The 25,488-nt window shown below is 44.2% G+C and overlaps 1 protein-coding gene across 1 annotated transcript in view; it reads left to right on the top strand.

Annotated features, from left to right (window-relative positions):
- PCNX2 (pecanex 2) overlaps positions 1–25,488 on the top strand; it is a 294,170-nt gene that overhangs the window by 42,347 nt on the left and 226,335 nt on the right. The window contains exons 7-8 of the mRNA XM_073627975.1: positions 13,002–13,089; positions 19,627–19,759. Coding sequence (XP_073484076.1) covers positions 13,002–13,089; positions 19,627–19,759 — 221 coding nt within the window. The remainder of the gene's footprint in view (positions 1–13,001; positions 13,090–19,626; positions 19,760–25,488) is intronic.

Here is a 25,488-nt window from a genome sequence, read left to right as displayed (position 1 = left end):
AAGACAGTCTGAAAAAAAACCAGGAGGATAACTATAAAAATAAACAAGTGGAGTTGTTTTACTACAAAAAGCAAAATGCCCAGTAGATGTCACTTCCGGACAACAAATTATTCCAGCAAACTGTGTTTAAAGTGGAACTTCACTGCAGCTGAGCAGCACAAAACACAAAAAGGATGCTGATAACTCACTAGGGTATAAACGGTGCAGAGCTCAATGTATGAGCAAGCACAGCATCCCTAAAAGTCACTGACTCACCAGTCAAGGTGTGATCCAGAAAATCAAGTAGTTAAACACAAAAAGGACAACGTGGGGAAGTACCCCACCTAAAAGACATTACTTAGGAGTGGACCATGCATACCAAGCTGCATGGTCCTTAGTAATCTCTTTTAGGTGGGGTACTTCCCCGCCTTGTCCTTTTTGTGAGAAGCACAGACAAAAAACACTATTTAATTCATTTTTAATATTCAAAGCAAACTCCCCCATCCATTCATGTCTCCATGTTTTGTTTTGCTGAGAAATCACTTAGAAGGAGTTACATAGTTAGTCAGGTTGAAAAAAGACACAAGTCCATCTAGTTCAACCAATAAAAAATAAAAAAACATACAATCCCATATACACAATCCTATACCCACAGTTGATCCAGAGGAAGGTGAAAAACCCCATCAAAGCATGCTTCAATTTGCTACAGCAGGGGAAAAAAAATCTTTCCTGATCCCCAGAGAGGCAATCGGATATTTCCTGGATCAACTTTGCCTATAAGTGCTAGTACTCAGTTATATTATGTACATTTAAGAAAGAACCCAGGCCTTTTTTAAAGCAATCTACTGAGCTGGGAAGAACCACCTCTGGAGGGAGTCTATTCCACATTTTCACAGCTCTTACTGTGAAGAAACCTCCGTATTTGGAGAACACCCCTCAAGCATTTCTGGTCACAGTCATCTTAAGTAAGGGCAGATGAACGTACTTCCTGGAATCTGGAATCCATCTGCCCTTAGTTTGGCATGCAGGCAAGAAGGTGTGCTTGGCTGAGAAAGCCACTCCTCCCCTCCTGAAGACTCCTGGGATGTATGACATAATTTGCCTGGGCATGGAGACCAGGAAGTAACAGAACGGCATAAGGATTAAAAATAGTCAATGCTGATTGAGAGAGTGAAGTTCTTCTTTAAATCTGACGGTTAGTCTGCTTATAGTCTGCCCTACCTGGTTCCTTCCTCTCTCAATATGCTAATAACATTTTAATTAAAGTTGTTCCATTTTCATTACATACCTAATAAACCCAGAGGTGTCATCACTTCTCTATGCAATACAGGCAGATCATGGCTGGTGGGAGCGGTAGGTACGGTGGTGTACACAGCTTCCAAAAACATCACAGCACCCTGTGATGTCAATATGTAATGCAGAGCTTTCATGATTGAGGGAACTGAAATCTAATAAATGAAAGAACCAGAGACAGTGAGGCTAGGGAGGAAAGAGCTAGCTGATGCTGGATGTCCACCAGCTTGGCAATGAGGCGGGCTTTATCTGACTTGCTGCAGCATCTAATTCACACTGTGAGAATCCAAGTACGCAATATGAGTACAGGAGAGGAGGCAGCGTGTACAGCTGCTCAAGACCAAAGGTAGGGGTGGAGTTGCACTTTAAAGGTCACTCTATCCAGGTACTAGAAATAATAAATCAGACCACCTGTTGTCCTTGTAAAATACTGCTTACTAGTCCACTAGTTAACATTTTAGAGCCCCAAGGCTGGGTTCACATATATGCAAATTGAAATGCGTTTTACACTGCATCCGATTCACATAACATGTGAGTGTGAGCAGCTTTCAATAAGGCCGGTTCACACATGTCCCAGGCGGCTCAGGTGCGAATTTAGGGAAAAATCTGCACCTGAACCAGTGAACACGAATGCATAAGACACTGGACTTCAAACTGCAGCCAGTCCTGTGTGAACCCAGCCTAAAACTGCTAAACGGAAATATATATTCTGAGCTTGAAAACTGAATCTGAGTGTATACAGGATCAATACTTATCAAACATGCACATTTAAGACAGTAAAACTAAATTATATGTGTTATATGTTATATATGTTATATGTTTGCTGCTTTGCACTCCACCCTTATATTTCTGGTACAGTTCAATCTGTCCTCTATCAGGCTTTTGATAAGGAACCCTGACTAATATCTTTATACACATGTGCAACAACTGGCAGTCTTTTCATATGACATCAACTGGAAGAAGTGTATGCTGATACTCCCAAGAGGCGGTTTTCTCGCTCTCTTGGAAGGTTACGGTTTTATAACTTAATTTTCCATTCTAACTGGGAAATTGGACAGGAAGTTAAATGCTGATTGAGGTGTTCAAAGGTTGCTTAAAGCGGTGCTAAACGCTCTAAATCAACATTGACTATTTTAAATCCTTGTTCTACTTGTGTTATTAAATAGCTAGGAAGGTATATTATATTTACTTTTTTAACTTTTTTTTTCTGCATTTCTTCAGTTTTTTCCTGGTTTCTGGCCCAGGCCAAAATAATGTCATACAACTCAGGAGTCTTTATGGGCATTTTTTTTCTTTCATCTGGAGGAGGGGATGAGGACTTTGCAGAGGGACAACAATTCACATCCAAGTTGCACCCATCCAAAGATGTTTTTTTTTTTTTTGTTTTTTCCATACCAGACTCTTATCCAAGCATGCAGCCTGGCCGGTCAGAAAAGGAGGGGACAAGCGAGTGAACCATACCATGCCACATGCCCTCAACATGCCCCCCCCCCAAAGCACCTTGGGGACAAGGGCCTCTTCCCCACAACCCCGGTGGTTGTGGGGGTCTGCGGGTAGGGGGCCTATCAGAATCTGGAAGCTCCATTTAAAAAGGGGGCCCCCAGATCCCGGCCCCTCCTATGTGAATGAGTATGGGGTACCAAAAAAGTGTAAAAAAGTAAATAAAAACACAAACCAAGTTTTTGACAATTTCTATATTAAAAAATAAAATTAAACAAAAATCACACCGCCCGCCAACACCGCTGACCCGCAAAAAAAGAAAACTTCCACCCCGATGAAGGCTCCCACCATCTGCCTGCTCTGCCCTGTGATAGCTCTTAAATAACTAAGGGGCGGGGGGCACCTACTGGGTGGCATTGCCCCTTGTGACGTCACCAACCCAGCATGCCCTCGGTCAATTACGTCACAAGGGGGCAGTGTCATTCAGTGACATCACTAGGTGTCCCCACCCCTTAATTATTTAAGAGCTGTCAGATGGCAGAGCAGGCAGACGGCGGAAGCTTTCGCCAGGGCCGCAGGTTGTTTTTTTTTGTGGGTTGGCGGTGTGCGGCGTAATTGACGATGCATCTACATCAGGAGACATTTTTTTTATTTTTTAATAAAGGAATTGTCAAAAAACTTGTGTTGTGTTTTTATTTACTGTTTACACTTTTTTGGTGAATGAGTAGGGGCACTATGTAGCTCTTACTCATTACCATGGGGGGGTCTAGAATCTGGGGCCTCCTTGCCCTCCCCCCTTTTCTGACCTACCGAGTTGCATGCTCGGATAAGGGTCTGGTTTGGATTTTGGAGGGACCCCATGCCATTTTTAAAAAAATTTTAGCGTGGTCCTTTATTTTTTATTGCCAGCATTCTTTTTTTACATTAAGCTGTCAGTGGGGAAACCCGCTGACAGCTGATGAGTCATCGGTTGTTAAGGACGTGGCAGCTGGCTTCCCGGCTTGCTCCTTAACAACCAGCTATTCTTCACATAGATTTCGGATCGGTTGATCAATTTTCAACCGATCCAAATTCCAATTGTTCTGAAAAATTGGAATTCATTAGAAAGTAAGGAAACCGAACAAAACTAAATTAATATTTCTGTTCTGCACATGTCTAATGACTTTGTAGAGCACAAACAAAACAATCACATTGGTTAAAGCCAAAGTCATAACAAAGTCACTCTCAATCCAAAGTCGCATCAAAATCGCATCAAAGTCGCAAGGTAAAGTAACAATGAAAATCGCACGATTTTTAAATCGCACAAGTGTGAATGGACTCTTAAGTTGGATCATACCTTGAATTCTTTTTGTGAAACTGAATGTGGGCTCAATGTGCAGTATTATAGAAAATCTTAATTTATTTTCTATGAACACTGTTGCAAAGCCCACAAACCACGGGATTTCTTTTCTATTAGTCAGCACCAGCCAGTCCAAGTTGACTGATACATTGCCTTAAACAGAAATGACCAGACCTGAAAATTTAATCAAGCCCTTTTTGAATTTTGCATCCTTGGCATAAAGGTAATCATCTTAAAGACATCAAAAAACTGTTTTAACATGAGAGGTCTTACTTTAGGGCCCCATTCACACCCCCTGCACTTTTGCGCGTTTCTGGAACATGTGAAAATTGTGCTTTGCACTTACGGTGCCAGAAGCAGCCAGCAGTCGTGCTTTTTTCTGTGATACAAAACATGTGAAGCCCTAGGCCTAAAATGGGTGCCACTATGATTTCTGCCAGAATTGTTATTTATTTTTTCAGCTGTTGTGGACTTTGTGCCTTCTGGGGCAAATTACTCACAAATTGTTAATGGTTGAGCCTGCTGGTGAGGAAAGGCAGTCAGCTACCACTGCACACAGGCTTAAGACTGGGTTCACATATGAGCTGCATGCGGCTCACAGCAGGGGTCCGGTGCGTTCTGGTTCACTGTTTCAGGTCTAATTTTAGCCCGAATTCTTGGCTGAATTCAGAACTGAAACGGACCAAAAGGCGCACAGTGTTTTTGTGCAAATTGCACCGGACCCACTGTGGAGATATGTGAACCGGCTCCATAGAGAGTCGGTCGAAATCTCCTGCTATTGCGAATTGGATGCGGAGAACCCGCATCTAGTTCACAATGGTGTGAACCAAGCCTGAAGGTACTTAATCTTTACTTATTGGTGCTGCGCAAGACAACCTATAATTTTAAGAGCTTGTTTCATCTACAACGGCTGTCATTATTCTGGGATGTCTCAGAGGCAAAAACTTTTCTGGTACATTCCTTACCTGAGAATGTGTTCTATTGGAAAAATCCTGACAAGATTATCATTCTGCCCCAATGTTCTTCAAGGAAGGAAATTTCCCTTCACTGGCTGCATGTGATCTGTAATGTGAGGTTTTACCTTTCAGCCACTGCTTCCATCATAAAGTCTGACTCCATCCCCGATGGACCTCATAAAGTGGAACCATCTTCTCGGGTCATTATTTCTCAGTATCTTAGACACATTATTGTTCAGGCTTATAGCCTTAAAGATAAGGTTCCACTTTTCCCTGTCAAAGTGCACTCTACTAAGTCAGTGAGCACTTTTTGGGCTTTTAGGTATCAGACAACTGTTTCCCAGATTTGCAAGGTTGCCACCTGGTCCTATCTTCATATGTTCTCTAGGTTTTACCAGGTGTATGTTTAAGCTTCACCTGATGCCAGTATTGAGTGTAAGGTCATTCAGGTAGCTTTTTGAGCCCAATTTTCACTGTTTTCTGTTATGTGAGCCTTTTAGTGTTTTGTTACTGTTGCTCACCACTCAGTTGGACTGCTTTTGGACATCCCATACATTCTAAATACTTATCCTGTGCCCCCTAATGAAGGATTAAGAAAGCAGCATTTATGTACCCGCTAGAGTGGCAAAATATTCACCTAATACCTCAGCTCTTTGTTTTCGAGGATGCCCAGAAATAGGCACATATTTACACATATGGTGGACGTGCCCAGTAATCCAAACCTTCTGGAAGGAAGTCTTCGTGATTGCATCTAAAATATTTAAAAAAATAATACAACCAGATCCATATTTAACTTTACTTAATCTAAAACCGGAATGGTTAACACTCTCTCAATTCAAACTAATGATCCAACTAATAACGGCTGCAAAACAAACAGTGGCCAAGGCATGGAAATCTCCTACATTGGTACTAGCAGAAACAATTCACAGAATGAATAATACAATGTCCCATGCTAAGATGGTAGTCATCGATCAAAATCAAATTCCAAAATTTGAAAAACTTTGGCATCCTTGGATAAAACAACAGTTCCTGTCAAACTTCAATGACTCTGTCCTGTTGCCATGGTAACAGATTAAATGACTTACAGAGACACCCATTCTAAGGCTTCAAAGAGAACTAAAAAGAATAATAAACTGACGAGCGGGACAACCTTGTGGACCATACCTCTACCTTTCAACCCTTTTTCTTCTTTCTCTTTCCTTTTCTCCACCTTACGATTAAAGCTCATTATCAGAATTTATTTGACCTATATACACTCTACTTGTAAACAATATGTATAGTAGGTATTAATCATTTAAATACCTACAAAAGTAACTAAGGAATTTATATATATCTTTAATTTAGGTTTACGTGAACCCAATGTTTAATATTTGAAATTTCATGATATTTACCTATATAAACCCTACTGTAAAACAATGAGCTTACTTTATAGATCCTTGTAAACTTACTTTATGTATCTTTATAACATTGTATACTCAATAAACTTCTTTTGACAAGGAAGAAAGCAGCATTTAAATTATTGTAAAATCTGTTCCTCGGTCCCACCCCTCTGTGTTTATGATCTACTCCTAAGTACTACTTTTCTACAAAACTAAAGCATGCTGGGAGTAGGAGGGGCTATAATTTGGCTGGGCAATAACTTTTTTGCTTGCCAGTATCCAAATCTTCCTGTAGGTGGCTGTATAACCCTAATGTGTCAGAATACTGATACTATGTCCCTTAATGCAATGTTTCTCAACTCCAGTCCTTATATCAGGCTCCTACTTACCAGACCGGCGAGTCCTGTCGGGCAGAGAGTAGGCTCCCTTACCCTCCGACTATCGGCCCCCTGGTAGAGTAAACAGGGGGTGCGACAGTACGGAGTGGTATGAAGGCCTGTATGGCTGTCCTGGTATTGCAGTCCGGGTGTCACAGGGTTAACAGCTGGAAAGACTGGAGTAGGCTGGAGCACCTTCACTGAGCAGAGCAGGTTGGTGTGGACAACAGGCAGGAAGTCTGCAGACAGGCTGATAGGATCCCAGGGAGCAGGCAGATGGATGGTCAGGAGGCAGGCCGGGTTTGGCAACAGGCAGACGGCAGAGGTACAGTGGAACAGGCAAGCGGATGGTCAGACAAGCAAAGGTCGGTGCAGGCAGAGTTCAGAGAGAGGTCGGGGGACAAGGCCGGGTCAACAGGTATAGCAGGAACAGACAAGGTACACGGTCAGGCTCTGGAACGACTAGCTGTTGATTAGGCAGCACTGGTCACCAGAACTCACTGGCTTAAATAGGGCTTTTGGCGCCAAACGACGTGCACGCGCGCGCCCCGGCACACACAGGCACGCGCGCCCACCAACGCCCGCGCGCGCGCCCCCGCACACCGGCGTGCACAGTGGAACGATCCTGGACACACACACCGGCGCCGCGAGGAGCCCGCACGGCGAGGTCCGCTGGAACGCGCGCCGACGCACCCTGACGCACACCACCGCGGGCGCCCCGCCTGCCGAGGTAAGGACCCTGACAGTGCCCCCCCCTCAAGGGCAGCCTCCGGATGCCCAGCTGGGCCAGCCTGGGTGCATGGGAGTTCTTGAAGGCTCGTAGCAATTCGTTGGCATGTAGGTTACCTTCGGGTTCCCAAGAATTATCCTCGGGTCCATACCCCTTCCACTTAATGAGGTACTGGAGCTGATTCTGCCTCTTCCTACAATCCAAGATTGCCTCGACTTCGAACTCCTCCTCATTGTTGACCAAAACAGCCTCCGGTGGCTTGGCCTTACGGTCAGGAAAAGGATCGTGGATAACTGGTTTCAGTAACGAAACGTGGAAGACCGGGTGGATTCTAAGGGATTCTGGCAGACTAAGTTCAAAGGCAACATCATTCACCTTTCTTTTCACCCGAAACGGGCCCAGGAACTTAGGTCCCAACTTCCTGGAGGGACAAGCCAACTTTAGGTTAGTTGTAGAGAGCCACACTTGGTTGCCAGGCTCAAGGACGAGTTCTCCTCGCCTTTTCTTGTCGAACATCCTCTTGAAGGAAGCCTGGGATTGGGCCATGGTTTCCTGCAAGATCTTACAGTTACTAGAAAAGAACTCCATTGTTTCCGTTACTGCGGGTAGAGAACATTCCGGGATAGAACTGGGAAGGAAAGAAGGGTTGAATCCATAATTCGCAAAGAAAGGAGTCTGGTTGATGGCAGAGTGTAGGGAGTTGTTATATGAGAATTCAGCGACTGGTAACAAGGACACCCAGTCGTCTTACAGAAAAACAACGGAGGTATTGCTCCAGCGTCTGGTTAGTTCTTTCTGTCTGGCCGTTCGTCTGAGGGTGGTAGGCCGAGGAGAACGCCAATTCAATTTCCAAAGCGGCACACAGTGCTCTCCAAAACCGGGAGGTAAATTGAACACCCCGGTCGGATACAATATTCGTGGACACCCCATGTAACCTTACTACTTCCTTGACGAATATCTTCGCCGTTTCTACGGCTGTGGGAGTACCCTTCATAGGGATGAAGTGTGCCATCTTGGATAGCCTATCGATCACCACAAAGATGGTTGAGAAACCTTCAGAGGGGGGTAACTCCACAATGAAGTCCATTGATAGCATTCTCCAAGGTCTGTCAGGAATCGGTAAGGGTCTCAATAAACCCCAGGCCTTTGAGCGGTTGCATTTATTCCGGGCACAAGTGCGGCAAGAACCCAGGAGACAAGGCCACCAAAAGGTGCGTAGCACCAATTCTGAGGTTTTCCGGGCTCCGAAGTGACCCGCCAGCTTGTGGTCATGACATAGTTCCAGTACCAGTACCCTACATCTTTCAGGTACAAAAATCTTGCCTTCATGCCAGAGCAACCCATCGCTTAAACTGGTTCCAGTAGGTAGAGGAATTTCAGAGGAGGCCTGTTTAATCCTGGAAATTAAATCTCCCTGGAGAAGTAAGAAACTACCTGCAGGCAAAATAGTATCAGGAGGAGTACTTTCCTTGGAGTCGTGAAACATTCGTGATAGGGCATCAGGTTTTCCATTCTTGGATCCGGGCCTGTACGTGATATGAAAGGAGAAGCGGGAAAAAAAAAGTGCCCATCTAGCCTGTCGTGGTCTGAGTCGCTTGGCTGCTCTTAGGTATTCCAAGTTCTTGTGGTCGGTAAAGATGAGAACCGGATGTACCGCACCCTCTAGTAGATAGCGCCACTCTTCCAAAGCCGCTTTGATGGCCAACAGTTCCCGGTCTCCGACATCATAATTTTTCTCAGATGACGAGAGTTTACGGGAAAAGAATGCTACAGGAAACAAGAGGGCCTTGGGGCCCTGACGTTGAGAAAGTACTGCCCCCACTGCGATCTCAGAAGCATCCACTTCCAGCACAAACGGTAACGCAGGGTCCGGGTGCTTGAGAATAGAAGCAGAAGTAAACAGTCCCTTTAATTTCTCGAACGCTGCCTGTGCTCGGGACGACCAACAGAATCGTGCCCCCTGTCTAGTAAGTTCCGTTATTGGTGCAATGATCTTAGAGAAGTCTTTAATAAATTTCCTGTAGAAGTTGGAAAATCCTACGAAACGTTGGACCCCTTTCTTGTCTGTAGGAGCAGGCCAGTCCAGGATGGCCGATACTTTTTGTGGGTCCATCTTGATTCCTTCAACAGAAATAATGAGTCCCAAGAACTGGATACTCTGGCGTTCGAACTCACATTTATCCAGTTTAGCGTATAAGCCATGTTGCCTGAGCCGGACGGGAACATTCCTGACGTGCCTGCGATGATCCGCCAAAGAAGAGGAGAAGATGAGTATGTCGTCCAGATAAACGATGACGTAGAGGTCCAGGATATCTCTAAAGATGTCGTTCACAAAGTGCTGGAACGTAGCTGGGGCATTACAAAGACCGAAGGGCATGACCTGGTACTCGAAATGCCCGAAACGAGTGCGAAACGCAGTTTTCCACTTGGTACCCTCTCGGATGCGGATTAGGTTGTAAGCACCCCGGAGATCCAATTTAGTAAAGATTCTGGCAGTGCCCAGCCTTTGGAATAACTCAGGTACCAGAGGGAGCGGGTAGCGATTTTTAATCGTTATCTTATTCAATTCGCGGTAATCAATACATGGCCGCAGGGAATGATCCTTCTTTTCCACAAAAAATAAGCCCGCACCGGCCGGGGAGGTGGACGGGCGGATAAATTTCTTTTTCAGATTTTCATCTAAGTACTGCTTCAGGGTGTCCAGCTCCTGCTCGGTCAGGGGGAAGATCCGGCCAAAAGGTACCTCGGTTCCAGGAAGCAATTCGATTGGGCAGTCGTAGGGCCTGTGTGGGGGTAGCAATTCTGCCCCCTTTTTGCTAAACACATCCGCAAAGTCTCGGTAAGGCTCAGGGATAGCTTGAAGCAGATCAACATCTGGATGTAGACAGAGGAGTTGGGTAACCTCACGGCCTGTCCCTTGCATACAGTGTTGAAGACAATATCCAGAGAGGAACTCGACATTACCTGAAGCCCAGTTGATTTGGGGGTTGTGCACCTGTAGCCAAGGTATTCCAAGAATGACTGGAAAGAGGGGGGACGAGATGGCGTCCAGACAGAGATATTCATGGTGTTGCTGGCCCATGATGGCTTCTAAGGGGACGGTCTCCTGAGTGACCGGGCCGGAGCGGAGAGCAGAACCGTCAGCAAGATGAACAGCAAGGCTTTGAGTTTTGGTTTGGAGAGGAATGGCATGTTGAGAGGCAAAGGTCCGGTCGATAAAACAGCTGCAGGCTCCAGAATCAATGATAGCTGGGACTTGGATGGCCTTTCCGGGAAGCTGTAAAGTGACAGAAATGGTTAGGTGCGTGCCCATAGTGGGTACAATAGTAGCACAGGTACGAACATCAGAACGACACTTACGCATCTTGTTGGGGCAACCGCTGGCGTAGTGCCCCGATTCCCCGCAGTAGAGGCAGAGGTTGTGTGCCCGCCTACGTGTCTTCTCCTCTGGGGTCAAAGAAGGACGGAATAGACCAAGCTGCATTGGTTCAGGAGCATCATAGGTCGAGGCAGGTGGTGGAGCGGGAGATCTGCTGGGAGGACAGGGTACTTGTGGAATCATCCAGGTGGGACGAAAGGTACTGGTGGTTCTTTCAGTACGTCGTTCTCGCAGTCTACGGTCTATTTGGATGGACAGATTGATAAGCTCTTCCAAGGTCTGTGGTACCCCTACTCGTGCCAACTCATCTTTGAGGGGTTCTGACAACCCCATCCGCGGGCGCCCCGCCTGAACTGATGGCGCAACGCAGCGTCATTCCACACCGTGTCAGAACTCCAGCGTCTGAACTCGACGGCATAGTCTTCAGCTGCTCGACGGCCTTGACGAAGGGCCAGTAAGGTGGCTTCCGCGGTGGCAGTGAGCTGGGGGTCTTCGTATAGTTGGGACATGGCTCCAAAGAAGGCCTCCAGACTATCCAAGGCGACTGATTTTTGCTCCAAGAGTCGGTGGGCCCATGTTTGTGGTTCACCAGAAAGTAAGGAAATAACAAAGCCCACCTTAGTGGCTTCCAGGGAGAACGTGCGTGGCAGTAGGGCGAAGTAAAGGTTGCAAGCATTCCGGAAGGCACGATACCTACTTCGGTCTCCGAGAAATCTTTCGGGTACTGGTACTTTTGGCTCAGGAGGTAACATGACCACAGAAGGTGTTGAGGTGGCTGCTGCGGACCCTGGTGGACCGGAAGGTGCGGACAAGGCCTGTACACGTTCTTCCAAGCTGGAATATCCCTCTTGTAGGCTTTTCACAGCCTGGGTTAGACCCGCCAGATGTCGGCAAAGTTCATCCATGGGGGAGGCCCCCTGCCCGGACTCGGTCATGGCTGCCTAATACTATCAGGCTCCTACTTACCAGACCGGTGAGTCCTGTCGGGCAGAGAGTAGGCTCCCTTACCCTCCGACTATCGGCCCCCTGGTAGAGTAAACAGGGGGTGCGACAGTACGGAGTGGTATGAAGGCCTGTATGGCTGTCCTGGTATTGCAGTCCGGGTGTCACAGGGTTAACAGCTGGAAAGACTGGAGTAGGCTGGAGCACCTTCACTGAGCAGAGCAGGTTGGTGTGGACAACAGGCAGGAAGTCTGCAGACAGGCTGATAGGATCCCAGGGAGCAGGCAGATGGATGGTCAGGAGGCAGGCCGGGTTTGGCAACAGGCAGACGGCAGAGGTACAGTGGAACAGGCAAGCGGATGGTCAGACAAGCAAAGGTCGGTGCAGGCAGAGTTCAGAGAGAGGTCGGGGGACAAGGCCGGGTCAACAGGTATAGCAGGAACAGACAAGGTACACGGTCAGGCTCTGGAACGACTAGCTGTTGATTAGGCAGCACTGGTCACCAGAACTCACTGGCTTAAATAGGGCTTTTGGCGCCAAACGACGTGCACGCGCGCGCCCCGGCACACACAGGCACGCGCACCTGCCAATGCCCGCGCGCGCGCCCCCGCAAACCGGCGTGCACAGTGGAACGATCCTGGACACACACACACCGGCGCCGCGAGGAGCCCGCACGGCGAGGTCCGCTGGAACGCGCGCGCCAACGCGCGCCGACGCACCCTGACGCACACCACCGCGGGCGCCCCGCTTGCCGAGGTAAGGACCCTGACACCTTAACTACCCCAAAATAGGTCATGTTTTCAGGAATTCCCTCAGATGAAACGGCTGTGGTAATTACCAAGGCAGTGAAACTGATCAAATCACCTGTGCAAAATAATGAAAAGCCTGAAAACATGACCTGTTGGGGGTACTTGAGGACTGGAATTGAGAAACATTGTCTTAATGACCCTTGAAGAAACTGATTTTATGGTACAAACATCCTGGTATTTTGAATGTTACAAGGTTAATCAAGCAGATCAAATAACGAGTAATAGTAGAGTTTGCTACTAAAAGAAAACTACCTTTTCTTTTTGAATTTTGGTAAGCTGATTGTTGTGGTTAATATCTTTAAATAGTGCCGCATACAGAGGAAGTTTTGAATTTACTTATAATGTAACAATTTTTTTTTTTAACGTTTGTTTTTGCAGAACACAGGAGATCATGTTGCCAGAAAGGTGGACACCAGTTTGAAATTCAGTGTGAATCAGTAAATCTTAGTGTGGCCTCCATAACACAGTGAGTAAATATATATCTAGGGATATTATCATTATTATTATTCTTTCTTTATATGATGCCAGCAGTTTGCGGAGCACTCTGCAAAATAAAGGGAGACAATACAGTTACAATATAACCTAATACAAGAGAGTTAAAAGTGCCCTGCTTGTGACAGTTTACAATTTAAAAGGTAGGGTCAACTGAGTCACAGTAAGTCACTATTCCCCATGCTCCTCTGGTCCCCGCTGCTCCTCTCTACCCCGTGCTCCTCTGGTCCCCCGTGCTCCTCTGGTCCCACACATGCTCCTCTGGTTCCCCATGTGCTCCTCCAATCCCCCACATGCTTCTCTGGTCCCCCGTGCTCCTCTGGTCCCCCCCTGTGCTCCCCCCCACATGCTCCTCTGGTTCCCCACATTCTCCTCTGGTCCCCACTGTGCTACTCTGGTCCCCCACATGCTCCTCTGGTCCCCAGTGCTCCTTTGGTCCCCCACATGCTCCTCTGCCCCCCCTGCACCTCTGGTCACTGTGCTCCTCTGGTCCCCCTCTGCTCCCCTGTTCCCCCCATGCTCCTTTGTTCCCCCCATGCTCCTCTGTTCCCCCCCATACTCCTCTGGTCCCCGTGCTCCTCTGGTCCCCCACATGCTCCTCTGGTCCCCTGTGCTCCTCTGGTCCCTCCTGTGCTCCTCTGGTCCCCCCCCACACCTCTGGTCCCCCACCTGCTCCTCTGTTCCCCCATGCTTCTCTGGTCCCCCCTGCTCCTCTATCCCCCCCTGTGCTCCTCTGGTCTCCCTCATGCTCCTCTGGTCCCACCTGTGCTCCCCTGGTACCCCACTTGCTCCTCTGGTCCCCCACATGCCCCTCTGGTCCCCCCGTGCTCCTCTGGTTTCCCACATGCTCCTCTGGTTCCCCCTGTACTCCTCTGATCTCTCCTGTGGTCCTCTGGTCCCCCATGCTCTTCTGGTCTCCCACGTGCTTCTCTGTTCCCATCGTGCTCCTCTGATCCCAAATGTGCTCCTCTGGTCCCCCCATGCTCCTCTGTTCCCCCATGTTCCTCTGGTCCCCCTTGCTCCTGTGGTCTCCCCCTCCATGCTCCTCTGTTCCCCCCATGCTCCTCTGGTCCCCCGAGCTCCTCTGGTCCAAAGTGCTCCTCTGGTCCAAAGTGCTCCTCTGATCCCCAGTGCCCCTCTGGTCTCCCACATGTTCCTCTCATCCCCTGTGCTCCTCTATTCCCCCCTGCGCCTCTGGTCCTCCGCATGCTACTCTGGTCCCTCACATGCTCCTCTGTTTCCCCCACATGCACCTCTGGTCCCCTCTGCTTCTCTGTCCCCTCCATGCTCCTCTGGTCCCCCCCATGCTCTTCTGGTCCCCCATCCTCCCCTTGCCCCCCTGCTCCTCTGGTTCCCCCCCCCCGCCTCTCTGGTCCCCCCTGCACTGCTCACCTCCTCTCCCTGGTTAGCTGTGCAGTATAAAATGTAAGTTGCGCTGAAAAAACAAATGAATAATAAAAGTACATAAAGTGTAACAAAAGAGAGGGATCAATAAAGTCCAAACGCACAAAGGCTAAAATCACATAGTCCAATGGCTATGGAAAATAAAAACTCCACATGTAGGTCAAGAAAAGGACACTGAAAAGGTAAATCCTCCACCTTAATACAGCCACGGACACACAGGTTAAGATGTACTCTTACTGGAACACCAGGACCCTCTAATTACGGAAAGTCAAGTCAGCCTTAGTACATCCATCTTTGGCAAGGTCCAAGGGAAAACAGCGGTGATGGGGGGTTATTTACAAAAGGCAAATCCACTTTGCACTACAGGTGCACTGCAAGTTTTAGTTATTAGTTTTGTGTGTTCTGCATGTATACATGAATATGATCTACTCTAAGCGCAGCAAACTGTCTTTTACATTTGTCTTTTGCTTTTTTGCTATTTGCTTTCTAGCAAGTTTTTTACTGCAGCTGGAGTTTGATGATCATAGTTTTTTTATCCAAAGGCGCTAAGGTTTATATTTTAACTGGACAGAGTGCTTGGGGTTTTTTTTATATAGATAGGGCTGTGTGTCAGTTTGGGAAATGTCTGTCAGCTCTGGGGGGTTGCTGCTGACTCAGACTAACCTCCCCACCCCCACACAGACACACATGGGCTGTCTTTTCCAGTCCTCCTTGCCACCTAGGAGTAGGACCCTTCACTGCAAAACAAAGCCTCCTAGCAGAAACTTTGCAGCTTACCTCCCCAGACTTCCCCCAGAACAATTCTGCTCACCTCTCTCCCTTCCTGCGGTGCTCTCCACCTCCCGATTCTCCCAGCACACGGCACTGATGACTGATGATGGGAGGTGGGATCTGAAGCAGAGATCACACAGCGAGTGCAGGGCACTACGGAGGAAGGAGACAGACACCAGGATCAGAGATTCTAACTACATACACCACCGGACAGTGTATGCAGTTAGAAGAAATGAATGCTGCTTTCCACACAGTGGCAAGTAAGCTCATGGGACCCCCCACTTACTCTGGGCCCTCAGGCAGTGCCGACTGCTTGAATGGTCAGCCCGCCTCTGGGGTCCATCCGCATACTGCACAGCTAGCTAGGGAGTGGAGGTGAACGCTGCGGGGGGACCAGAGAAGCGGGGGGCAGCAATCCGCTAGCGGGAGGTTTAGGTGGAGAAGCAGATGCAGGAGGATTGGTACCAGCTGCGGCGCCCCCCCTCAATGCCCCCCTGGGGCACATGTCCCCCCTGCCCCCCCTCCTAGTTTCGGCCCTGACTGTGAGGAATTAGCTTATGTAGGAAGTAAATGTACAGTATGTTTATCAGGTGAAGGTGGAATAGGCCTCCCTGAAGAGATGAGTAGGAGATGGCAGCTGACAATGAACAGTTCAACAGTTGGTAACATGGATGAGTGGCAGCAGCATTCGAGGTGGACTGAAGGGGGGATAGCCTATATAAAACTGGGGAAGGAGTTGCAGTAACTGAGGTGAGAGATAATAGTTAGAAGTTTTTTTTTGGTGTTTTGGAGATATTAGAGCAGTGACGGCTGGTGCTGTGTATTTGGGGGGGCAGCAAACAAGACATCCGTTAGCCTTTTAAGGCTGTGGCTGATTTTTACAGAAAATATATTTCACACTTTTTTTAATGTACCCAGATTGTATTTAGCTAATCTAAACTGTAGGTTCACTGGGGTTTAAGGGGTGGGTAAAGTTCTGCTTTTGTGAGGGCATGAAATCAAGCAATAGCCAAATGCTCAATTTGCTGTGCTGTGCCAACCATTGTCCATACATTAGTGCTCTGTTAGGTGCCCAGGTTAGTCTGCCCCAGGAGCCCACTCCAACATTCAGCAACTATGTTGGTCACAGGGAGAATTGGTACACATAAACATGCTCCATATAGGTTAGGTTTAGGTTCTTGTGCTCTTGGACATGTACCTGTGTACTTTAAATATATATCTAATTCTCTCTCTCTCTGTGTGATAGAAAGAATGAATCTGATTCATTTACGATAGAGATGGAATGAGGTAGTCTCTACACTAAACACTGTGGGGTTGATTTACTAAAACTGAAGAGTACAAAAACTGGTGAATCTTTGCACAGAAACCAATGATCTTCCAGGTTTTTGATCAACACTTAATTGAATAAGCTAAAGTTAGAAGCTGATTGGCTACCATGCACAGTTGCACCTGATTTAGCACTCTCCAGTTTTAGTTAATCAACCCTTGTATTTGGTATCTCTCAAATGTGACCCTCCTATGGGTATACTTAGATACTTTTACATTACCACTCTGAATCAATACATTACAAATGCTGTTTGCAGAGCCCTTTTATCACACTCAACTTGATTACTAGAAGTTGGGCTTCTTAGCTCTTTTTCACAGAGTCATTTCTAGAAATGCACAATATACTCTTATTTGAAAAACTGACTCACACTGGTAGGGGATGCCCAGCACAAATTCTGAAACTTTGGTCTGTATGGTTTGAAAAGATGAAAAGCTTAATAGGACTTGGCCCTTTCTCAATGACTGTCTTTACTTAGACGTCTAATTTGTAAGAGGTGCCCCTTTGTAGGTGCTTACTTTGAGTGGTAATGATTGGTGTGGCAAATGAATACTCGACAATCGATAATTAGTAAATTGGTATTTCCTGTTTGTGATTCTTTTATCATTTTCAGATTTTCAATGTGTTTTTGGTGCATTTGATGAGAGTGTCTTCGCAACCTGTAAATGTTAAAATAATGCCTTTGCAACTTTTGTACTCATTATTCACTGCAATCCCTATGTCATGATTCCTTTTTATACGTTGCTTTGGCGTTTACTAAATTCTGGATTGGGGATGAGCCGAACACCCCCCTGTTCGGTTCGCACCAGAACTTGCAAACAGGAAAAAAATTTGTTCGAACACGCGAACACCGTAATAGTCTATGGGACACGAACACGAATAATCAAAAGTGTTAATTTTAAAGGCTTATATGCAAGTTATTGTCATAAAAAGTTTTTGGGGACCTGGGTCCTGCCCCAGGGGACATGGATCAATGCAAAAAAAAGTTTGAAAAACGGCCGTTTTTTCGGGAGCAGTGATTTTAATAATGCTTAAAGTGAAACAATAAAAATGTAATATCCCTTTAAATTTTGTACCTGGGAGGTGTCTATAGTATGCCTGTAAAGGGGCGCATGTTTCCCATGTTTAGAACAGTCTGACAGCAAAATGACATTTCAAAGGAAAAAAAGTCATTTAAAACTACTCACGGCTATTAATGAATTGCCAGTCCGACAATACACATAAACGTTCATTGATATAAACGGCATGGGAATTCCCCAAAGGGGAACCCCAAACCAAAATTAAAAAAAAAAAATCACATGGGGGTCCCTCTAAATTCCATACCAGGCCCTTCAGGTCTGGTATGGATTTTAAGGGGAACCCCGTGCCAAAATTTAAAAAAAAATGGCATGGGGGTCCCTCTAAAAATCCATACCAGACCCTTATCCGAGCATGCAACCTGGCAGGCCGCAGGAAAAGAGGGGGGGACGGGAGAGCGCCCCCCCTCCTGAACCGTACCAGGCCACATGCCCTCAACATTGGGAGGGTGCTTTGGGGTAGCCCCCCAAAACATCTTGTCCCCATGTTGATGAGGACAAGGGCCTCATCCCCACAACCCTGGCCGGTGGTTGTGGGGGTCTGCGGGTAGGGGGCTTATCGGAATTTGGAAGCCTCCTTTAACAAGGGGCTCCCCAGATCCTGGCGCTCCCCCCTGTGTCGGACCGGCAATTCAGACTGTTCTTTACAGGCATACTATAGACACTTTTATTGTTTCAATTTAAGCATTATTAAAATCACTGCTCCCGAAAAAACTTACGTTTTTCAAACTTTTTTTTGCATTGATCCATGTCCCCTAGGGCAGGACCCAGGTCCCCAAACACTTTTTATGACAATACCATAAATATAAGCCTTTAAAATTAGCACTTTTGATTTCTCCCATGGACTTTTAAAGGGTGTTCCGCGGCATTCAAATTTGCCGCAAACACCCCAAGTTGTTCGCTGTTTGGCGAACTTGCGAACAGCAGATGTTCCAGTCGAACATGAGTTTGACTCGAATTCGAAGCTCATCCCTATTCTGGATATAATGGGGCTGATTTACTAAAGGCAAATAGACTGTGCACTTTGCAAGTGCAGTTGCACTCATTTTCCACAGAACTTGGTGAATGCGGTGAAGCTCTGCTGATTTCCATTATCCAAACATGTGCAAGCAAAAATGCTGTTTTAATTTCCCTTGCACTTGATTGGGTATTCTTTACGAAGTGAAACTTCACCACATGCATTAAGCTCTGGGGAAAAAATAGTGCAACTGCACTTGCAAAGTGCGCAGTTTATTTTCCTTTAGTAAAACAAACCCAAAAGCATCTCTATCTGAGATGGTTTTCTTTTTCTTTTAAAAAGCTCAATCAAAAAAAATTCTGATTAAAAAAACAACCCAAATACATCCTCTTGGAATGTTGGAATGCACAGAGAATGAATGTGTAGAGCTACACTGGCTAATTATTATAGCACCATATTGAAGTTCAGCTCCTATGTCCCCACATCTTGTCATTTGACAGACAGTAAGACCAATGAAATTCAAAGCTTTTTGAACAATTCTCAGCTCAAGCTTAAGTAGTCATAGTTTTGCATCTTTAGGATTTATCAACACATGCTTAGAGACCAGCTGTAAGCTTTTAGTTATGTTTTGTTATTTTTAAGCAAGCCAAGGAAGAAAAAACGAAACCAGAAGAACCCAAAGTATCTGCCGGAAATAGGATTGGAGTCAAAGCATACCATACCAGTAACTCTGATTATGGCAGGAAATACAATAAACAACTGGAAGTTATCCGGATTAGAAATGCACACTATACAGTATTTACCTTGCAAAACACAGTAAGAAATATATAAAGATAATAACCTAAATATGATTTATTGTAAATTGAAATATACTGTACACTGATGACATTCAATCATGTGTCACCATAATTTGAGAAGAGTGTTATTTAAAGAATGTCTTATATTACTAATGATTATTTTTTCGTTTGTTCTGTTTAGTGATACAGAATCTAAGTCAGAAACAGAAACAGTGTCAGAAAACCAGGGACTATTTTCTGATGATCCTGATGAAGAGTCACTGCAAAAACAAGTTTCATCAAAGCCTGCAAAACAAGCTGTGAGCAGAACAGAGGTTGGTACTTTTCTTTTATTTCTATGGTTTAATTATAGCGAACAAGCATAAAAGTGCAAAAATCTAGTAGAGAGTTTACATATTTAGAATTTGTGTTATGGTAATCTCACTGCTATGAAGATCGACTAAACTAATGGTATAGCAGTTTGGGTTTTGGGTTGGTAAAGTGGGCCTGTACTCAACATATATTTGATCCACACTTTTAGCAATGATGTGATGAGTTTTTGGTTTCATGATTAGCACTGGAAGTAGCCTGGATCAGCATTTTTCCATGAAATATATGTTATATTAGCCATACTTTCAATTTTAGGTATCAATCTGCTTCAATAATGACCACATTCATCCTCCTTTGTAGCAAGACATCCAGGCCTGGAAGGAAGACCCTTGCTATGCTGGACACTAAACAAGCAAATGCATCTGGTTCCTTGTTAGCGGTTTAGTTTTAGTACATGCTAGACTGTTTTTAACTATCTGCTATTTTCTTTTATGTCTTGGAAAATTGAGGTGTGCAAGACGGACAATGAAAATTTAGTTTTGTTTAAGATTCAGTTGTTAAGTAAATCGTTTTGTTTAGTCATAATCATTATGTTAGAATGATTTGCTTTATATTCCTTTGAACATATTAGTTTGTTATATTGGGAGATTACTTATGCACTCTGAGTCATTCCTGCTAGTCCAACCCAGAAAGAGAAATGGAATGAGCTGATTGGATGATATCGACGAGAGTCATATGCATCTGAAAGTAACATATGAAACAAAATTAAATTCAGATTCATTCCCTATGATATGATTCAGAGATTCTGATGGATCCATCTCTATCCAACCCAAACACAATAAAAAGGAATTATCTTATTTCACTTTTATAGCTTACTTTATTTATTGCAATATGTTTCTTTATGTAGTGCATTTTTTTATAATAATGACACATGTTAATGCAAAAAGAATCAGTTTATTAAACAAGAGTCAAAGAATACCGCATCATTCTCATTTGAATAAAACAAATGAATCAGAATGAATAAATATGTTATTAAGTTGAATTAGTTTCCTTATTCCCAACTGACTTTGTTGGGCAGCACACATACAAATTAAATGTATGGTCTCTCAAGTTCAATCCCAATAGAAAAAGGATCTTATTACAATATTTACGCTACACACCCCAGAATAAAATTAATGGATCTGAATTAATTTGAATCATTTGTTATGTTGTTATGTTATTTAAAGGTCCAAACTATTGCATCCTGTCATCCGAATGAAGCAAATGAATACGACTGAATTTGTTGTTTTTGTAATTTACTTTGGATTCGTTGAAATTCATTACTGTTGTGATTCAGAGATTTGGATACATCAGAATCTTCTAAGAACGCCAAGTTTGTCCAAATTTCGGTATAACTAAATGATTTGCACATGTCCATTGCAGACTGTATTAGTGACATCTGAGCAGTTGAGCTTCAGGGTCTGCACATCTGTTGTGGTCATTATAAGGAATTCCCGCTGCTCACAAGTGACAGAAAAAAGGGTCCCAGGAGATCTTTACGAAAAGATCCAAAAGAAAGATCAGCGGAGGCTCTGGCAAGACAATAAGGGTTTTTGGGGAGTACTGATTAGAGATAGTGATTAGACTATTTCCTACTGTGGCCGCGTCCCTTTTACGTTATATTTTGAGCTGAATTTGTCTGTATGCATCTTTTATCATGTCATATTAGCTGCATTAATCTTGGGTAGTTTTACATCTAGCAAACCCAAAACAGGGGATATCTTCTTTTTGGAAATCTGCTGCAGGTATGGCCAATCAAGATGTTGGTGAAAACATAGCTGAGCTCTTATTGTTTTAATTGGCAAAGAGGAACATGTAGACAGGAAATTACATCATAACCATGTAGGAAATTGGAAGGTTTGCCTCAATGTTAGGATCCCAAAATGGGAGGTCAAAAAAAATAAACAAAAAATGGGTACCATCATCCAAGTATTAATATTGAAGAAAGGGGTGGAGACAGTTTCTGAGGCTGTTTACCACTAGGAGGGGGAAATAATTAACTATCTTGGTACCGAACAGCACAATACACTTTTGAATAAAAAACAATTATATTTATTTTACATATAAAAGACTAGACATGATTACAAAGAATCAATACATAAAAAACATAGAAACAGTCAGTACAGTTTATACTTTTGTATGAATACTTGTAGACTTCAGGATGAGTTCAATATTTGAAGAATCCTCATAGAACATACAATCCTCTACATGTTTCACGATCAAAGGACCGCTTCATCAGGAGGATAAATCTATTATAAAAACTGTACTTTCTGCCTGGAAAATGAAGATTGTCCATAGCAACCAAAACTGTCCCTTTACATCAAAAGTGGCTTTAGACCAGCTAGAAAACAGCGATAATAAATTAGAATCACTTGCAGAATTGAGTGATAGTGATTTGTGGGGAAACCCGTCACCAAATACTAAAAGTAACGATAGCGACAATTCTGCAGCTGAGCAAATTTCAGTGTTTTTGATTTGATTACATTAACAATTTTTATTATTATTATATTATTATTTGGTATAATTATTTATAGTTATTTATTATATTATAATTTTTTATTTTGTTTTTGAAACTTTATCATACACGGGATGTCTACTAGACTCTGGTTTGGACAGATTTAACTGAATTATTCCTAAGAATTACAGGCCTGTAATATAAAAGGCCAAATTTCTGTGCAAAATAATTGTACCGCTTTCAGCACCTAAAATCTGAAATAATCATACCGCCAGGGAGGTTAAGGAACTTGGCATGCGTGTCTTTGAGTATACTAGACATTTGTTCATTGACCATCATGGACGTCAATCGGTTTTTCATTTCCTGAAAGGGGACTGAGGTTTTTTCCATGCTTGAGCAATCGTCCTTTTGGCCGATATGAACAGATAAGTTGCCAATTTCTGTTGATGAGCAAACAAACCCGGTATGGGGCAATGTAATAGTGCAAATTTGGCCTTTAAATGTAACAGAGAAAACAACAAACCAAACACTCTGGACCAGAACCCCACTATTCGCGGTCAGGCCCACTAGATGTGAATTACATCCCCACAATGGCCACATCCCCGGAAGCAGTGATCACTAAAGGTTTGGTTGGCATGGACAATACGTGCTGGAACCCAGTACCATCACAATAGCACTTTGTATGTTGTCTCCAGGATGGCAGTATTAAAGGAACATTTAGCTAGAGAAGACCAGGCCTTGCTCCAGTCCAGCGGATCGATCCCATGTCCCATGAAATGCCCTTATTAAAGCTTGAATATTTTCTGATTTAGATCGCAGGCAGTTCAGCTTCTTTCACCTTAGAGGGTAAACCTCTGAAGTCAGTTTCAAGATGTTTTGTTGCTTTCCTGCAGTACTGAGAGGCTTGTTCAGACAATATTGACTTTTGTCACTTCATGAGGATTTTGACACCTAGATGTTTAATTAATATTTATACTTATGCTGATTATTACTCTATTTTTGTCTGGATGCAGATTTATGTTATTTTCTTGAGACTCGTTGTAGTGGGCACATATACCACAAGGCTTCCATTTATACACTTTTCATTAGTAGCATGTACGTGTACTTTGCTTTTCAAAATTTTAATGTGTTTCAGGTCAGGCTTCTTTCTATTCCAATAGCTTATTCAGAGTTTAATTGGCTTTCATGATTGCCTCCCCCCAGTATGTTATTGACATATTCACATTAAACAGCAAGCACGTGTTGCTTTTACCTATCTTAGTGAACAAATGTTTATTATTATTATTATTATTATACAGGATTTATATAGCACCAACAGTTTACGTAGCGCTTTACAACTTGAGGGTAGACAGTACAAATACAATACACTTTGATACAGTAGGAATCAGAGGGCCCTGCTCCTTAGAGCGTTTATAATTGATCATATGACTTGTGCCTCCAGAGTCAATGTACCAAATGAAAAAGGATAAGGCACCTTCTTAATTGAAAGGCACACTCAGTATTTGATGCATCCTCTGTTATTTAAAATGGATAGTAAATAAATAAATGTAGCACTGTGTGTAAAATTATAAATGTAAAGTGCAAATCTTTAAAATAAATAAATCTTACATATAAATGAATAGTCCATAAAATGAAAAAATGAAGAAATAAAACATGAAAAACTCTTCTTGTGATCAGTATATCCACACAATTCCACCACAGTGATTGTTCGTCCTCAAAAAGAGTGCACACCACCACCAGTAAAAATGCGCGCTCACCTCCCAGATGAGTCAAAACTCATATGCAGATCTCCCCACGAGCGCTTTGCTCTCACTTCCTCTTCCCAATCAATGGTGGGTAATCCAGATGGCTCTTTTCTTAATGATAACTCAACTCATTAATATCCAAAGAAGCGGATCATCTCCCAGCTTGGCTCAAGATTCCATGAGTTCAGGACATGTAAATAATAAGTATAGAGACCATAGTGTTCTCCATATACAAATTTATTCAAAGCCCCCAAACAGACAAGTTGCACTTACAAGATAAAAACTTTTAAAATCACATAAAAACCTCCAGAGTAGCACCACCGTGTCCACATACACAGTGCCTGACTGGACGTGACTATCAGCTCCTCCCTTCTAGACGTGTATCGGCCAATCACAGGCCTTCCTCAGTAGATCTACTCAGCATCTACTGAGGAAGGCCTGTGATTGGCTGATACGCCGATATTTTAGAGATTTGCACTTTACATTTATAATTTTACACACAGCGCTACATTTATTTATTTACTATCCATTTTGAAATTAGTGTGGTGTACCACTTGGAATGTTTAGCAGCTGTGCACGTTTATTATTAGGTTATCTTATTTAAACATCACAATACTTTTTACTTGTGGCACTGATTGTTTCATCTTATAATTTGCATCCTCTGTTATCTCTGTTAACATTTTTGGGCTTTTGTGGATTCATTTACTTTTTGCTGATTCGTTCTAGCTTTAGAAATTCTGCAGTTTGCCTTTAACCACCTGCCATCCGCGCTATGGCCGAATGGCGGCCACAGCGCGGACCTGAATTCCCGGGAGGCCGTCATATGACGGCCTCCCCTGTGCGAGCGCGATGTGATCACCGAGTCACTGAGACTCGGCTGATCACCGATCCAAGTAAGGGGCCAGTCCCGGCCCCTTACCATGTAATCAGCTGTCAGCCAATGACAGCTGATCACATGATGTAAACAAAAGATCGGTAATCGCCTCATCAGCGTACATCAATGAAGGAGAAAAATTACCTGTTTTAATTTTTTTTAACAAAATATAAACATTTTTTTTTTTTTTTTTTAATTCAGTCTTTTTACATTTTTTTAACAAAAAATAAAAACCGCAGAGGTGATCAAATACCACCAAAAGAAAGCTCTATTTGTGGGGAAAAAATCATAAAAATTTCATTTGGGTACAGTGTTGTATGACCGCGCAATTGTCATTCAAAGTGCATCAGTGCTGAAAGCTGAAAATTGGTCTGGATAGGAGGGGGGTTTAAGTGCCCAGTAAGCAAGTGGTTAAAGAAAGAACTATAGGCAAAACTTTATTTTTTTCATTTTGGACAGGGCAAAGGAGGGTTATAACCTCTCTTTCCTGACAGACTCCATGGCAGCAACATGTGGGTTAAGTCCCGCCTCTACTACTCTATAGGACACTACTCCCATAAATCTTTGCTCCCTGCCCCCGGCCGCGTTCTTTTTTTGTCCTCCTCCGCAAGACCTAGTGGT

The sequence above is a fragment of the Aquarana catesbeiana genome, linkage group LG04 (assembly GCF_042186555.1).
Source record: "Aquarana catesbeiana isolate 2022-GZ linkage group LG04, ASM4218655v1, whole genome shotgun sequence".
In the NCBI taxonomy this organism is placed as follows: Eukaryota; Metazoa; Chordata; class Amphibia; order Anura; family Ranidae; genus Aquarana; species Aquarana catesbeiana.
The sequence above is the reverse complement of the archived record's forward strand: the minus strand, read 5'-3'. Positions and strand labels throughout refer to the sequence as shown.